The 15,467-nt window shown below is 36.6% G+C and overlaps 2 protein-coding genes and 1 non-coding gene across 4 annotated transcripts; all 3 read left to right on the top strand.

Moving 5' to 3' along the window:
- Positions 1–711: 711 nt before the first annotated feature.
- LEC1 (Histone superfamily protein) lies at positions 712–1,308 on the top strand. The gene has a single exon (XM_086247368.1). It carries the CDS (start codon positions 718–720, stop codon positions 1,306–1,308), a length of 591 nt encoding a protein of 196 aa, XP_086103494.1. The 5' UTR covers positions 712–717.
- Positions 1,309–6,544: 5,236 nt separating this feature from the next.
- Positions 6,545–6,651, top strand: LOC147299653 (small nucleolar RNA R71). Its single transcript, XR_015120125.1, has one exon. It is a non-coding gene; the product is annotated as a small nucleolar RNA R71 (small nucleolar RNA).
- Positions 6,652–11,011: 4,360 nt separating this feature from the next.
- On the top strand, positions 11,012–14,983 carry LOC147299654 (putative disease resistance protein At3g14460). 2 transcript variants are annotated; one of them, XM_086229036.1, is made up of 6 exons: positions 11,012–11,474; positions 12,688–14,142; positions 14,258–14,301; positions 14,408–14,495; positions 14,587–14,704; positions 14,852–14,983. In XM_086229036.1, the coding sequence occupies exons 1-2, from the start codon at positions 11,064–11,066 to the stop codon at positions 14,062–14,064; spliced, it is 1,788 nt and encodes a 595-aa protein (XP_086085162.1). In that variant the 5' UTR covers positions 11,012–11,063; the 3' UTR covers positions 14,065–14,142; positions 14,258–14,301; positions 14,408–14,495; positions 14,587–14,704; positions 14,852–14,983. The 2 variants fall into 2 exon arrangements, with proteins under 2 accessions (XP_086085162.1, XP_086085161.1); XM_086229035.1 differs by having other exon boundaries at positions 11,017–14,142; positions 14,435–14,495.
- The last annotated feature ends 484 nt before the right edge of the window (positions 14,984–15,467 follow it).

Consider the following 15,467-nt stretch of genomic DNA (forward strand, 5'->3'; position numbering starts at 1 on the left):
ATAAATAAAAAACTAACAAAACTTTTAAATCCTTTAAAAATAAAATTAAATATGATATCATCAATCCATGTGGTTTAAATTTGGTATCTACATCATTCAAAAAATTCATGTCAGCACTGTCTACACTAGCATTTAATGTCCTTATTAACAAAATTTATAACGAATGTGCTATTTTGTAAATTTCTATTAGTTAGTAGACCAATCTGAAATATTTTTTTATTAATAGACCAATCTGAAATACTCCCTATAATTAATTGGTGTAGTTATAATTGAGCCTAAGTATTATAATAAATCTCATGCGTTTGATGTTTCTATTTGTCTACAAAATTAATGATTCGCAGTTTCACACCCATAAAAACACAGACCTTGATTAATACGTTGATATCCTTCTTACCCATTAATAAACAGACTCAGAATTTGTTAATTTCAATGTTTCTCGGATAAGTTTTGTATGACTTCTAGCATAAAAAATGTATATATATATATATATATATTATTTTATTTTTTTGTGAGTGTAGCGGGTCTCATTTATGATCGTATCTGTACAGTGATTAATTGCTTGAGACTTACATTTCCATTTCAGTGAAGAACACAGCGCAGGCCAGTAACTCCAACACCCAAAAGGACAATGCAGAAAACACCAGCAACACTGTGGCCAACGCCGTAGCTAACAGCAGCGGCGTTGGCGCAGAAAAGAGCGGACCTCTGCAGCCGTGCATGGTACGCGAGCAGGACCAGTACATGCCAATAGCCAATGTGATACGCATAATGCGGCGCATTCTACCGCCCCATGCGAAAATCTCCGACGACGCCAAGGAGACGATCCAGGAGTGCGTGTCGGAGTACATAAGCTTCATCACTGGAGAAGCCAACGAGCGGTGCCAGCGCGAGCAGCGCAAGACTGTGACGGCCGAGGACGTTCTGTGGGCCATGGGGAAGTTGGGCTTCGACAACTACGTCGAGCCCTTGACTATTTTTCTCAACCGCTACCGTGATGCTGAGACTGACCGCGGTTCCATGCGTGGTGACATGTCGTTTGTGAAGCGTGAGCTGCGTGCAATGGATCATTATGGGCCTGCTCCACCGCAAGTTGGGATGATGGGCCCCCCGCCGCCTTATGGGCCTATGGGCTTCCCTATGGGCCCTCCTCCTCCTCCTCCTCATCCGGCTATGTTTGAGGCAATGGCGGGTGGGTACTTCAGGGATGGGTCGGGTGCTGGCGGAGCTGGAGCTGGATCGTCCTCCTCTTCCCCCCTTCAGAATCAAAATGCTTTGGGTGCCTTTGACCCCTTTGCTCAGTTCAAGTGACAAACTAGCTGACCACTAACTGCAGCTAGCAGTTATGGAAATAATATGCATGCTGACCAAAATAATAAATGAGTAAAGACATTACCATAATAAGAATTGGTTTATTGCATTTATTTTAATTAGTATGTTTGGCAGAGATGGAGAAAATTAAGTAGTTGTTTCTCCTCTCCTACTCCCCTCATTTTTGTTCTAGGCTTAATTTTTTTCAAATGTACTGTGAGGACTTCTATATGTTAAATGAGCTAAGCAATGTTTAATTGTATCCCTTTATACTTGTTTTTTTTTTTTTTTTTACAAATTAAATGAGGTAAAAAATCAACCATGAATACATGTATCAGTTTCACCTTCTCATATTTCCTACACTACTTTTCATAAACCTTATTCATTTTTGCTGAAAAAAAAGACACCATTCCATAAATTGACAGATCGAATTGCTAGCTCTCTTCAGCTTTCTTGCTTACGAATTTTAGTTATAGTTTCCATTGTAATGAATTGATAGAACTCTAGCTAAGACTAATTAAGGCATGTTCTTTATTATGTAAGTGAATTGTTCTTTGCAATTGATCCATTACATGTTTATTGTATACTCTTTTATCATTGGTTGTTCCATCTTCTTTCCATTAATTCTTTGAGATAATTGTTATTAAGTTCTGCAATTTTTTCATGAGTTCAATTATATATATTGATCTCATTGTTAAGAATTGACTTAATATTCTTTTAAATTAAAAAGCATCTTTAGTTAGAAAGTAATTTCTGGACAACCATTGATGGAAGATGATATAGAAAAATAAATTTGGAATTCATTTCTTCATTTTCCAGGTAAAATTACTCTATATATGTTAATTTTAATCGAGACAAAATTTGGATCAAAGAATATGAAACATACTTTTGCTTAAAGAACTGAACCTAGATGCCCCTGAAGAACACTAATAGTAAAATCCTTTGAATTTACTAAAAGCAAAGAAGAGCCGTATGTACATGTGTAATTGAAGAGGAAATCAAATAGCTTATTACAAAAATGCTTCCCACGATCATTAATGATAGCGCATGAGGTCCCAAATCGAGTGAAAATGTTTTCCTTCAAGAAACGAAGCACTACCCTATGATCATTGGTTTTACATGCAAATGCCTCTACCCACTTGGACACATAATCCACACCCACAAGTATGTACAAATTACCAAAGGAATTAGGAAAAAGTCTCATAAAATTAATGCCTCAAACATCAAAGATTTCTACAACAAAGATTGGGTTTAAAGGCATCATGTTTCTCCTAGTGAGACTCCCTAACTTTTGGCATCTCTCACAAGATTGACAATACACATGGGCATCATGGAAAAGGGAAGGCCAATAGAAACCACATTGAAGAATCTTGGCGGTAGTTTACTTAGCACTAAAGTGGCCTCCACAAGCATGGTCATGACAAAAAAAAATGATATTGGATTACTCACTATTCGGGACACATCTCCTAATGATTTAATCAGGGCAATATTTGTACAAGTAAGGATCATCCCAAAAATAATATTTGACCCTAGCTAGAAACTTAAATCTATCTTGCTTGGTCCAATGGGAAGGCATCTCATTAGTGACAAGGAAATTCACAATATCCGCATACCATGGTGTTTGGGAAACAAACATAAGTTGCTTATCAGAAAATGTCTCAGTGATGGGAATGGACTCCTCACATGACTTAACTATTAATCTAGAAAGATGATCGGCAACCACAATTTCGGACCCCTTTTTGTCACATATTTCAATGTCAAATTCTTGAAGCAAAAGGATCCAACGAATTAGGCATGGTTTAACATCTTTTTTAGACAAAAGGTATTTTAAAGCCGCATGATCAGAATAAACAATAACCTTAGTGCCTAAAAGGTAAGACCTAAACTTGTCTAATGCAAAGACAACTGCCAAAAGTTTTTTTTCAGTGGTGGAATAGTTAAGTTGAGCATCAATAAGGGTCTTGCTTGCATAACAAATGACATAGGGCAACTTACCAACTCGTTGTCCCAAAAAGGCACCTATGGCGTAATCGGATGCATCACACATAATCTCAAAGGGTTCACTCCACACAGGAGGTCTAATGATGGGAGCGGAGGTTAACAAAGATTTAAGTTTATCAAAGGCACGGATACAATCATCATCAAAGACAAATGAGGAATCTTTGGCAAGTAAATTACACAAGGGACATTAAATTTTGCTAAAATCTTTGATGAATTTTCGATAAAAACCGGCGTTTCCTAAGAAATATATAATTTCCTTAACAGTATGTGGAGGTGGAAGATTAAAAATTAGATCAACTTTAGCCTTATCAACCTCAATTCCCTTAGAAGAAATGGTATGCCCCAATACAATGCCCTTTTTGACCATGAAGTAACATTTTTCCCAATTTAAAACAATTTTTCTCCTTGCAACGAATTAAAACCAATGAAAGATGATGCAAACATTCATCAAAAGAATACTCAAAGACGGAAAAATCATCCATAAAAACCTCAAGGAACCGCTCTACCATATCAGAGAAAATAGAAATCATGCACCTTTGAAAGGTAGCGGGTGCATTACATAACCCAAAGGGCATGCGACGGTAAGAGAAAGTACCAAATGGGAAAGTGAAGGTGGTCTTTTCTTGGTCCTCGGGTGCAATGGGGATTTGGTTATACCCATAATAACAATCAATAAAGCAATAATAGGCATGATCGGCTAACCTCTCAAACATTTGGTCAATAAAAGGAAGAGGGAAGTGGTCTTTCCTAGTGACGACATTCAATTTCCTATAATCTATGCACACACGCCAACCGGTTTGCACTCGAGTGAGAATTAATTCATTGTCATCATTTTTCACAACGGTGATGCCAGATTTTTTTGGAACAACTTAGACAGTGCTCACTCAATGACTATCGAAAATGGGGTAAATTAATGACACCAACATCTAATAATTTCAAAATCTCACTCCTCACTACTTCCTTCATGGCAGGATTTAAACGTCTTTGGGGCTCACGAGAAGCCTTAGTGTTATCTTCTAAGTGGATCCTATGCATGACAATGGATGGAGAAATGCCTTTAATGTCAGCAATGGACCAACCTATGGCTTCTTTATGTTTCCTCAAAATTTCCACAAGCTTGCATTCTTTCTCATCATTTAAATCGGAGGCTATGATCACGGGCAAGGTATCAGAAGATCCTAAAAACACATACTTGAGGTTATCAGGTAAAGGTTTGAGATCTAGCTTGGGTGGTTTAACAGTGGAAGAAAGTGGAGGATTTTTGGAAAGAGGAAGAGGTTCTACCTTTGGTTTTCAATTGGTGGTGTTTATTATGGGCGTGGAGTCCAAAAGTGCATTGACTTCTTCTATGGATTCATTAAAATCAAAGTTACAACCAAAGTGTGCTAAGCATGCTTCTAGTGGATCCTTAACATTATCTCTATGGAAAGAGTCTACCATTATTTGTTCGATTAAATTAACCTCACAAATGCTATCCTCACCCTCTTGTGGTTGGTGACTTATGTTAAAAATATTAAGATCCATAGTTAAGTTCTCAAACGACAAATTCATGACTTCATTCCTACAATTAATTTGGGCATTTGCGGTGGCAGGAATGGACGTCCTAAAATTACCGGAATTTGATCACAAGCATTGGTCATGGGTTGGGTGTCAAGCACAATGAAATCCACGGGAAAATAAAACTCATTCACTTTAACCAAAACTTCTTCCACCATTCCCCTAGGAATTTTAACCGACCTATCCGCTAAAGAAAGAGTCACCAAGGTTGGTTTCATCTCTCCTATATCAAGTTTCACATAAACGGAGTATGGTAAAAGGATTACGCTTACTCCTAAATCTAGCAATGCTCTTCCTATATGATGAGTTCCTATCGTGCATGCAATGGTAGGACAACTGGGCTCCTTGTACTTAATCGGAATTCGATGCTCGATAATTGAACTAACTTGCTTGGTGAGAAAGGCTTGCTTTGGAACGTTGGTTCTCCTTTTTATGGTGCAAAGGTCTTTCAAAAATTTGGCATAAGAAGGCACTTGTTTGATGGCATCTAAGAAGGTGATATTGATATGAACTTGCTTGAACACTTCTAGGATATCATTAAATTGTGCATTTTTCTTTGTCTTAGCTAACCTGTGATGAAATAGGGCTGTGGGGACAAGAGTTGGAGAAGGACCAACAATTAAAGGCTCTTTTTCCTTTGACTTGACAATGTGATCAACATTAGGCTCTATACCACCTAATCCATTTGTTTCATTTTTTTCATTTTTTTCATTTTCATCATTTTCTTTTTCCAAATTGGGCATTTGAACCTTTTTATCAATTTGTCTACACGACCTAAGGGTTGTGATGGACTTGACATGCTCATGAGTATTGGATGAACTAGATGCATCGACATGAAATTGACCCTTTGGATTTGGAATGGGTAGACTTGAAAATTTTCCCTTCTTTCTTTCTCCCACAATGTTAGCTAATTGACCAATTTGATGTTCTAGCTTCGCAATGGCTTGTGTATTTTGGTGGGTGGAAGCTTTAACCTCAACAAAGGCTTGACCGGTCAATTGCATGAACTTTTGAAGTGTGTCCTCTAAAGGTGATGATGAATTTTGTTGTGGGGCAACACTTTGTGGAGTGGGACGAGGAACATGGGGAACATGAGAATATGAGCGATTAGGAGGACATAATGAATTGTTTGGCATTGAATTCCTTCTAAATGTGTTTGGGGTTGGCCTTGTCTCCAAGAAAAATTTGGGTGATTCGTCCAATTGGGGTTGTAGGTCTCGGAAAAGGTGTCTTGGTTCACAAACGACTTCCTAAAATTGTTAAGGGCATTCTCATGCTCAACATCACTCTCGGAAAAAGTATACAAGGAAGGACACGCTTGGACATTATGCATCGGGCTAGCACAATGAGAACAAACCTCATTTTAGACATGGTTAACGACACTCATGGTTTGACTCAAGGCCAAAGCCTCCAACTTTCTTGTTAGGCTCTCAATCTTAGACCCTAAGTCTACATCGCCTCTCACTTCATACATCCCCCCACACTTTGGTTCTTTGGCTTGTCTATCATGTGGGTTGGAGAAGTCCCATTGTTGAGAATTTTCGGACAATTTTTCAAAGAAATCATAGACTTGCTCTTTCCCAAGATTTAAAAACGTACCCTCATTCATGTACTCTACCATATTGCGATTTATTTGAGTTAAACCGTTGTAAAGTATTGCACCAAACGTCACGTCTCAAAACCATGGTGAGGACATCACAAAATTAAATCCTTAAATCACTCACAACTCTCATAAAACTGCTCATCGTCTTTTTTTCTAAACTCCGAAATGTCTCTTCTAAGCACGTTAGTCCTAAACATTGGGAAAAATTTTGACAAAATGTTTTTAACAAGTTGATCCCATGAAGTGATGGAACCGAGGGGTTGGGAATTCAACCAAGTTTTCGCTTTGTCCTTAACTGAAAATGGGAATAAACGAAGATGCATGGACTCATCGGAAAAGTTTTGGTATCTAGAGATTGAACAAATTTCAATGAATTCTTTAACATGTGTGTACGGGTCCTCTCGATCCAAATCGTGGTAGGAGGGCAACAATTGAATGATGTGGGGCTTAATCTCAAAATGGGTTGCGGTAGTATAAGGCAAAACTATGCAAGAAGGGGTGTCAATGATGACGGGAGCAAAATACTCTCTTAACGGACGAATTTCAATGTTTTCACCCATTTCAATTATCGGTTCAATTTTTTTTCTTAAATGTCTAAGTGTTCTCTCAATTTTAAGGTCAACAGGTGTTAAATTGTGATTCAATGAACGGCGACCAAGCATACACTAGACGGCTTTCAAGAAAAGAATTTTTCAAAAATTTTTTTTTTTAATTAATTAACTAACTACCTTTTTTAGACGAATATATGGACAAACTAACAAACAAATAAAGCAAAAAAAAAAAAATCACAAAACAATGAGTTAATCCAAACAAGCAATTGGGAGGTGTCTTTTAGACAATCCTAATCTTGATTAAGCACTAGACAAGCTCCTCCTCTCTTTCAAAGCAAATTAGTGGCATACCGATATAAGGTTCTCAAAAATACAACCAGGCCGGTTCCGGAGGAGGTGGAGGAGTCACAGACGGTCTCTCTTAAAAACCAGTCCCCTTTAAGCATCAAGATGATTGCAACCTTAAAGAACCTTTCTAGACATTGTACTTTCAAAAACACTCACCGAAGTATCCACTAATTGACTCCTTCCAAGAGGGTCCTATGAGCTTCGTGAACCCTTTGGCCAATGTCTACTTGATATTAATTAAATTGAGTTTGGGATTAACAAATGCAAGAGATGGTTAGCCTAGGTAGGTAAGGACTTGGTGATGAAATCCAATCCTTATCTTGTTGGGGGGTGAATGCCCTTACTAGTTGATTATGCAAGAATGCTAATTGAAGATGCAACAATCCAACAAAACAACGATATATGGAAATTGAAATTGCACAAGTAAGGCAAACACCACTCAAGAAAGCTTTAAAAAGAAAAGGTTTATAGAATAGCACTAGTGTGGTGACATTGGCCACAACACACTAAGAGAAGGCAACCAAACTTTTGCTAGCAATTCCCCTTTCTTGATGACCACACATTTGCAAACTTCTCCCCAATGCAAGCACTAAAAAGAAAAATACTAAAACTATAACAAAAGAAGAAAGGGAACATGTAATTTGTTATTGAGACGTTTATGAAATATAGATAAGAGAATAAACAAAAATCAAGTTAGGATAAGAGAAACCAAGGTAAAGGAGTCTAGTGACCAACCATTGTGAAAATAAAAACAAAGAAAGAAATACTAAAACTTAAAAAGCAAGAGAATAAATAAACTAAACTCATAATATTAAAAGACATTAATGAAATAAGAATAGACCAAATAAAGAGACAATAGGAGAATTTAAATAACTAAATAAAAAACATAATATTAAATGGAAATGTGCTACAAAGTACAAATAAGAGAATATAAATAAATGAAAATAAAGAAGAGACCTAAAATATTGTACGCTACAGAGGCCTTGAAAGAGGCATGAAGAAAAGAGAATGAAGGCTGAGCCTTTCTTAAATAGGCTAGAGCAGTAGGAATTTTAGGGCTTGTGTGGGACACTTGTCGCAATGTGAATGGGCCAGGAGAGGAAAGAGAGAGGGTTGTTAACAGCTACCAAAAAGGCTGGCAGCAGCTGTTCTGCCATGTGTCACCACGTGAGAGGATAGCAGCAGAAAAAGTAGGAGTCGTTGGCTTCTTAGGGGAGTGCGGAGAGCAGCTGGGCGAAAGAAAGAGAGAGAGGATCGGTGGCTCACGCGGCTTGGCGGCTCATGAAGGACGACTCAACTCGGCTCTAGCTTGTGTGGAAAGAAAGGGTGAGAGTGAGGTGCGGAAACTTCTTAGAAGTTTCCCTCAATAGCTGTTCGGCTTCCAGGCAGGCCGGGCTGTTTGACTTCCGGGCCTGGCAAATTGGGCCGAACTGGGCTTCTTTATTTCTTCTTCTCTTGGGCTTAGGCAGATTTTCTTCTTTTTATCTTTTGGGCTTCTTTCTTTTGAGCTATTTTAAAAATCCTACAAAACAAAAATAACTAATTAATATTTAAACTTGTAAAATTACTCTAAACTAAAATAAAACAAATACAACCTAATTAAATCTAAGAAATAAGATAAAAAATAATAAAACCTAAGGAGGAAATTTTCGTGTTTTAGGGAAAGGGAGATTTTATGAAAATACCAAGATATTTTCGTCAAGATTTCAAAAATTTCGACGAAAATATCGGAGGCAGACCAGAGGGAGAGAGGGGAGGAAGAGGCAAATCGAGCCGCCCGTCGTCGAAGGGAAATAAGAGATGGAGATTGGGGAGGGAGAAGAGGAAGAGACAGAGAGGTAGAAGATATGGAGATTGGGGAAGAAAGAGATCGAGGAAGGAGAAGGAGGAGAGATAAAAGATCAGGGGAGGAGGAGGGAATGAGGGACTGGGAGAGTCCGAGAGAGAAATAAAAGGTGAGAGGAAGACTGGACTATTGGAGACTTGGAAAGGTCACGGGGGAAAAGGAAGGGAAAAAAAAATAAAAAAGAAGAAAAAATAAAGTTTAGAGTTGATTGGGGTTTGGGGCCTTTAGGCAATTGGAAAGAAAAAAAAAAGTTTGGGGTTTCGTTTGGCCGTTTTGGTGTCTCGTTTAGTTGTTTTTAAACCCTAATACATTTCTATATAAAAAATAATTAAAAATACACTAAAGGGCCTGAACACTAATATTTTATACCATATCATAAACAATATATAGTATATATGGTTTAGTGTATAGATTATAGAGTATATTACGGTATATTAAGTATATAGGGTTTAGTATTAAAATTTAGTCTATAAATTATAGAGTATAAATAATATACTAATTTTATTTATTCATTATACTAATTTTATTTAACAGTATTTGTCTACAGGGCGCATTATATTACATGAAACCTACTATGGGCCAGTTTGGTATTGCTGTGAGAAAAAACAGCTGTGAAGTAAAGTCAACTGTAAAGTAAAGCAGTTGAGTGTTTAGTAAACTATGTTTTCAAAAGTGTTGTGAGTGCAAAAACCAGTATCAAAGTGTTTGGTAAATGTTAATATAAAAATGCTGTGACTGTGTATAATTACTAAAATGGACATGATGCTGAAAATGCATTTCACTTATTTGTTTAGTAAAAATAATATGTTTTTTTACTTGTTTTTGAAATTTTTGACTACAAATTTTTATTAGCATTAATTTTTCTAAGAACAACATTATTAAATAAGTATGCCTATTATTTTTTTAGGTATATTATAATTTTAATCCTATAAATAAAATATCATAACTAATTATCACAATATAAAATATAACTAACAATAGACATATTTTTTAATTTAAAATAAACAAATAAAAATTATAGAAATCAATGAGGGTATTATGGGTAAAATAAAATATTCATTGTTGCTGTGAGTCACTGCAGTTTTCAAAAGCACCTAAAAACTTGCTTTCTATTTTTGTTGTGAGGAGTTGAGAATTGTGGGGAAAATCAGTTTTTTATTTTTTTACCAAACACCAAAACTGCTGTAGGTGATTGAGAATTGCCATCCACAGCAGCTTTTGGGTCCTCCACCACAATCCTAAACGGGGCCTATATATTTTTTATCAATGTAGTAGATAATATGTTAAATAAACATATGGTCAAATTTCATTCACAATTTTTATATTTTGATAGCAATTTTCGTCATTTTTGTTTAATTTTGTCAAAATCGAAATTTTAGTGAAAATTTTAATCGAAAAATTTTTTGAAACCGAAATTTTACTCCTTAATAAAACCTACTAATTAATCAAAAAATTAACATAATAATTAAATCACTAAAATACTAAAAAATAATAACTAAAATGTATAATTTTGAGATTAAATAAATATTATAAAATAAGCTCCACACGATGTTTCTGCAACCGAGACAACATAAAGTCTCTGTTTTTTCGTGATAAAAAAAAAGAAAAAGAAAAAGTAAGGAATATATTATATATATATATATAGTGGACAAACAGTAGTGTGAAAGGGTTATGTTTTTTCTGGTCCCTAGTCCCACCTAGTCTTGACTATTGAGTAGTATTTGACTATAAAGAAGACGTCATTTAAAGAACCCATCGCCCATCACAGTTCACAAACGGTTGCGGGTCATATGCCTTATCTTCAAGCTATAAGGAAGACATCAGGGATACATTGACTGGAACAAAGACCATGGAACGCGCATTCTGCATTTCTTTCTTCACATCTCTCATACTTATTCTCTTTTTCACTCCCAATCTGCTTCAAACCTACGTCAACACTATGGCTGAAGCGCTCGTTAACGTACTCTTAGACCGTTTGGCTTCGATCACCCATAACAAGGTAGAACGAGAGATCGAATTGGTCATAGGTGTTGACAAAGAAGTCACAAATCTCACCAGCAATCTTGAAGCTATTCGAGGTGTGCTTGAGGATGCAGAGCAGAGACAAGTGAAGGATGCCAACGTGAGACATTGGCTGAATAATCTGAAACAAGTATCCTACGAGATGGACAACGTGTTGGATGAGTGGATCACTGAAATTCTAAAGCTGCAAATTGAAAAAGGAGATAAAGAAGGTGAAAATGCTCTTGCTACTAAGAAGGTATGTCTCCCCATTCCCTCCCTTTGCAATTGTTTTGGCAAAGTCAATCAAGTAATTCACCGTCGGGACATTGCTCTGAAGATAGAAAATCTAAATGAAAGATTAACTGTGATTGCTAATGAAAGGCAAAGGTATAACTTTCAATACACTGAAAGACTTGGTGAGCAACTTGTGCGACAAAAAACTTCATCTCTTGTCGATATATCATTTGGTCGACAAAATGAAACCAACAGTTTAGTAAGTAAGTTGGTAAGTGAGAGTAGTCAGGAAGGGAGGGGCCCCCTTATCATCCCTATTGTAGGGATGGGAGGAATTGGAAAGACAACTCTTTCCCAGCTAGCCTATAACCATGAAATGGTGAAGACTCATTTTGATTTGAGAATATGGGTCTGTGTCTCAGACCCCTTTGACGAGATCAAAATTGCCAAAGCTATCGTTGAAGGTCTGACTGAAAATGTCCCAAATTCAAATGAGTTGCAAACTTTAGTGCAATGTATATGTAAATTGATTCAGGGAAAGAAATTTCTCCTTGTCCTTGATGATGTGTGGAACCCAAAACTTAGTCAGTGGGAACAATTGAACAAACCTTTACGTAGTGGTGATTTAGGCAGTAGAATATTGGTGACCACGCGAAAGGAGGAGGTTGCTAATATGATGGGAGCAACCACTCACATGATCCATTTGGAGGGGTTAAGTGAAGAATATTGTCGGTCATTGTTCTATCACATTGCGTTCATTGACAGGAAAAGAAACAATGAGTCTAAAATGTTTGAAGCTGTTGGTAATGATATAGTAAAAAAATGTAAGGGTTTGCCTCTTGCTGCAAAAACTTTAGGCAGTCTCATGCGTGGAAAGTGCAAACTAAAAGAATGGAAAGATGTTTTGAATAGCAAGATATGGGAATTAAAAGGGTTTGAGCAAGAGGTTTTTCAACCGTTATTACTAAGTTATTATGATTTGACCCCACCAATCAGACGTTGTCTTTTGTATTGTGTGATTTTCCCAAAAGATTATGTGATTGATAAAGATGATTTGATTAAGTTGTGGATGTCACAAGATTATTTGAATGTTGAGGGAAACCATGAAGAAAAAGACATGGGTCAAACATATTTATATGACTTGGCAATGCGATCTTTTCCAAGATTTCAAGAAAGATGATGATGGAAATATAATAAGTTGCAAAATGCATGATATTGTACATGATTTTGTGCAGTATTTGACCAAGAAGGAAAGCTTTATTATGGAGATAAAGGGTGCTTATGAGAGAGTAGAGCGACCAGATGACAAGATTCTTCATTTGACTCTGATGTTTGCATTTGGGTGTGCATTGCCAATTTCTTTTTGCAATTTTAAAAATCTGCGTACCCTTACAGCTTTTGATTCACAAATTACTACCATTGGGTCAGATTTAATTTTGCAATTGAAATGCCTAAGGACATTAAATTTGAGTTGTAACTATATTGAAGAAATTCCAAAGGAAATCGGCAAATTGATACATTTGAGATATCTTGATTTATCTAAAAATAAACATTTGAAGGTATTACCCAATGCTCTGGGTGAATTATACTACCTGCAAACCTTGCAAATTAATGGGTGCGGTAGTCTCATAAATATACCCAATATGGGAAGGCTAATTAACTTAAAGCATCTTCATGTTGAGGGCACTTGGAGTCCAAAGATGGAAGGGATTGGGAGATTAAGAAATCTGCAAATGGTAGATGAGTTACATGTCAATGGTGGTACTGAACGACCCAAGTTAGAAGATTTGAAAAACATGGACCACCTTCGGCATCTTGCCATTAGAAACATAGGGTCTGCAGAAGATGCGAGTGAGGGTGAAAAAGCACAATTGGTGAATAAGAAAGAACTCCTTCATTTGGAACTGGATTTCGAGTGTGGCTGTGGCTGTAACCGTAAGCATGGCAAAAACAATGGAGAAATACTGAATTCCTTGCAACCACATCCAGGTTTGGAGTCTTTAGTCATCAAGAGGTGTTATAACACCAGGTCGTCTCCCAATTGGCTGATGTCTTTACAAAACTTGAGAAAGCTTTATTTTAGCATTCCATATTGCATGTTTTCGCCTCCTTTCGGGAAATTGTCGTCCCTGGAATCTCTGGAAATTTCCAGGTCTGGTATGCGAAAGATAGGAGTTGATTTTTTGGGAATAGACATGCAAACATCATTAATATCATCATCATCGTCACATATTTTGTTCCCAAAATTGAAACAACTCAAATTCATAGACATGGATAGTTGGGAAGAGTGGAAAGGAGTGGAGGGGTGGAGGGAAGAGGATTCTGATCAGATAACAATAATGCCCTGCCTCTCTACCCTAGAATTTAATTACTGCAGAATGCTAAGAGCACTGCCCAACTTCCTGCGGAAGACACCACTACAGATGTTGTGGATCATCCATTGTCCGTTTCTCGCACCTGTATACAAAAAAGGAAGAGGAAGTGAGTGGGCCAAGATTTCTCACACCCTAAATATCCAAATTGATTCTGAGAAGGTACAAAAAGACGGAGTTTGGATCCAGGACGACCAAGGTATCAAGGATGATGATGAAACTGAGGATGGCTTTTATTAGTTGACTCATCCCAGCTCTACCTCTTCCATGAGTGAGGAGCTCTGCCAATCTCCATCATCCAGCTGCTCTACTATTCTGGTAAGTAATACATTACATCTTATGTACTGTATAATATTATTGATCTATCATAGTCCTATTCATGGTATGGGAAATTGCTCACTTACTTTTACTTGTTATAATCACTACTGGCTAGGCATGATTTACTGAAGAAGCAATGTCAAATCTAATTTTGAAAAGGTACTTTTCCTTTAATTTTTCTTAGTCAAAGTTGTTTACTTCATTTCTATCTCTAATTTTTCCATCATAGCTAAGCTCTTATTCATTTTGGCCTCTTTTAATTCAGACTTCAACTTCTTCTTGGAATAACCAGAACTTTTGTTAGAGGAAAGCCCTTGTGGACACCTGATCTGTAATGTCATATTTGTACCATGGTGAGCTTACTGCTGCAAATTGAATTTCTAAAATTTGGAATTATCTTTATTTTCATCTTATTTCTCTTATGCATATGTGAGGGTACTGCAGGGTGAGAAATGTTCCTGGTTTCTTATGATATTGTGCTTCCTCTGATGCTGGAACTCAACTCGATCCCTATAAAGTGCACCTGTCTTTACATTTCAAGCTGGGTTACTTCAAGATACAGGTAAGTGCAGAGCTTTGACATGTAAAAATTTATTTGGAGCTCAGAAAGAAGCTTTAATGGTCATGTGCAATGCTTCCATTTCGTTTTTTAGTCTCTGTAGCTATAAGCAAATTAAGTTGCTCATACGAGATATTTATATATCTGCAGGAAATGATTGTTAATGGTCATGAAAATTGCAGAAAGATTGCAAGCCGCATAGTTGCAATGGCTGGGCTTCTCAAAGTATTTTTTATGTTCCGTCAGAAATTTCCAGACACAAAATTTCAAATAAATCTTTAGGTAGTTAATTTGGAATTGATTATTTTCTTTTAATTCAGGTTATAGACAAGTCCTCTAATTATGTATCTATTGTAGACAAAAATCACAGCAAACTACATGTACAACTCACATTGAAGCTTGAAGCATTTAGATTGACATTGAAGACGAGGAAACCTCATCCCAGCTTTACATCTTCCCTGGGTGAGGAGCTGTGCCAATCTCAATCGATCATCGAGCTCTATTCTTCTTGTAAGGAAACTCTTGTTTATTTATCTAATGTATATATTATTGATCTATCATATTCAAATATTCATATATTAGTTGTACGGAAAATTGATCATTTATTTTCACTTCTAATAATCCGTACTCGCTAGGCATGTTTTTATTGAAGAAGCAATGTCAAATGTAAAATTGAAAAGGTATTAATTTTTCCTTCAATTTTTCTTAGTAAAAGTCAATTACTACAATTTTTTTATCTGTAATATTCCATCATAGTTGCGCTCTT

This window comes from Dryas octopetala, chromosome 1, assembly GCF_963921425.1.
Source record: "Dryas octopetala chromosome 1, drDryOcto1.1, whole genome shotgun sequence".
In the NCBI taxonomy this organism is placed as follows: Eukaryota; Viridiplantae; Streptophyta; class Magnoliopsida; order Rosales; family Rosaceae; genus Dryas; species Dryas octopetala.

Coding starts and splice junctions, on each gene's coding strand:
- LEC1 (XM_086247368.1), top strand. CDS start 718: ATGGTACGCGAGCAGGACCAGTACATGCCAATAGCCAATGTGATACGC.
- LOC147299654 (XM_086229036.1), top strand. CDS start 11,064: ATGGAACGCGCATTCTGCATTTCTTTCTTCACATCTCTCATACTTATT. Junction 11,475..12,687: donor ATGCTCTTGCTACTAAGAAG/GTATGTCTCCCC, acceptor GATTTTGTGCAG/TATTTGACCAAGAAGGAAAG.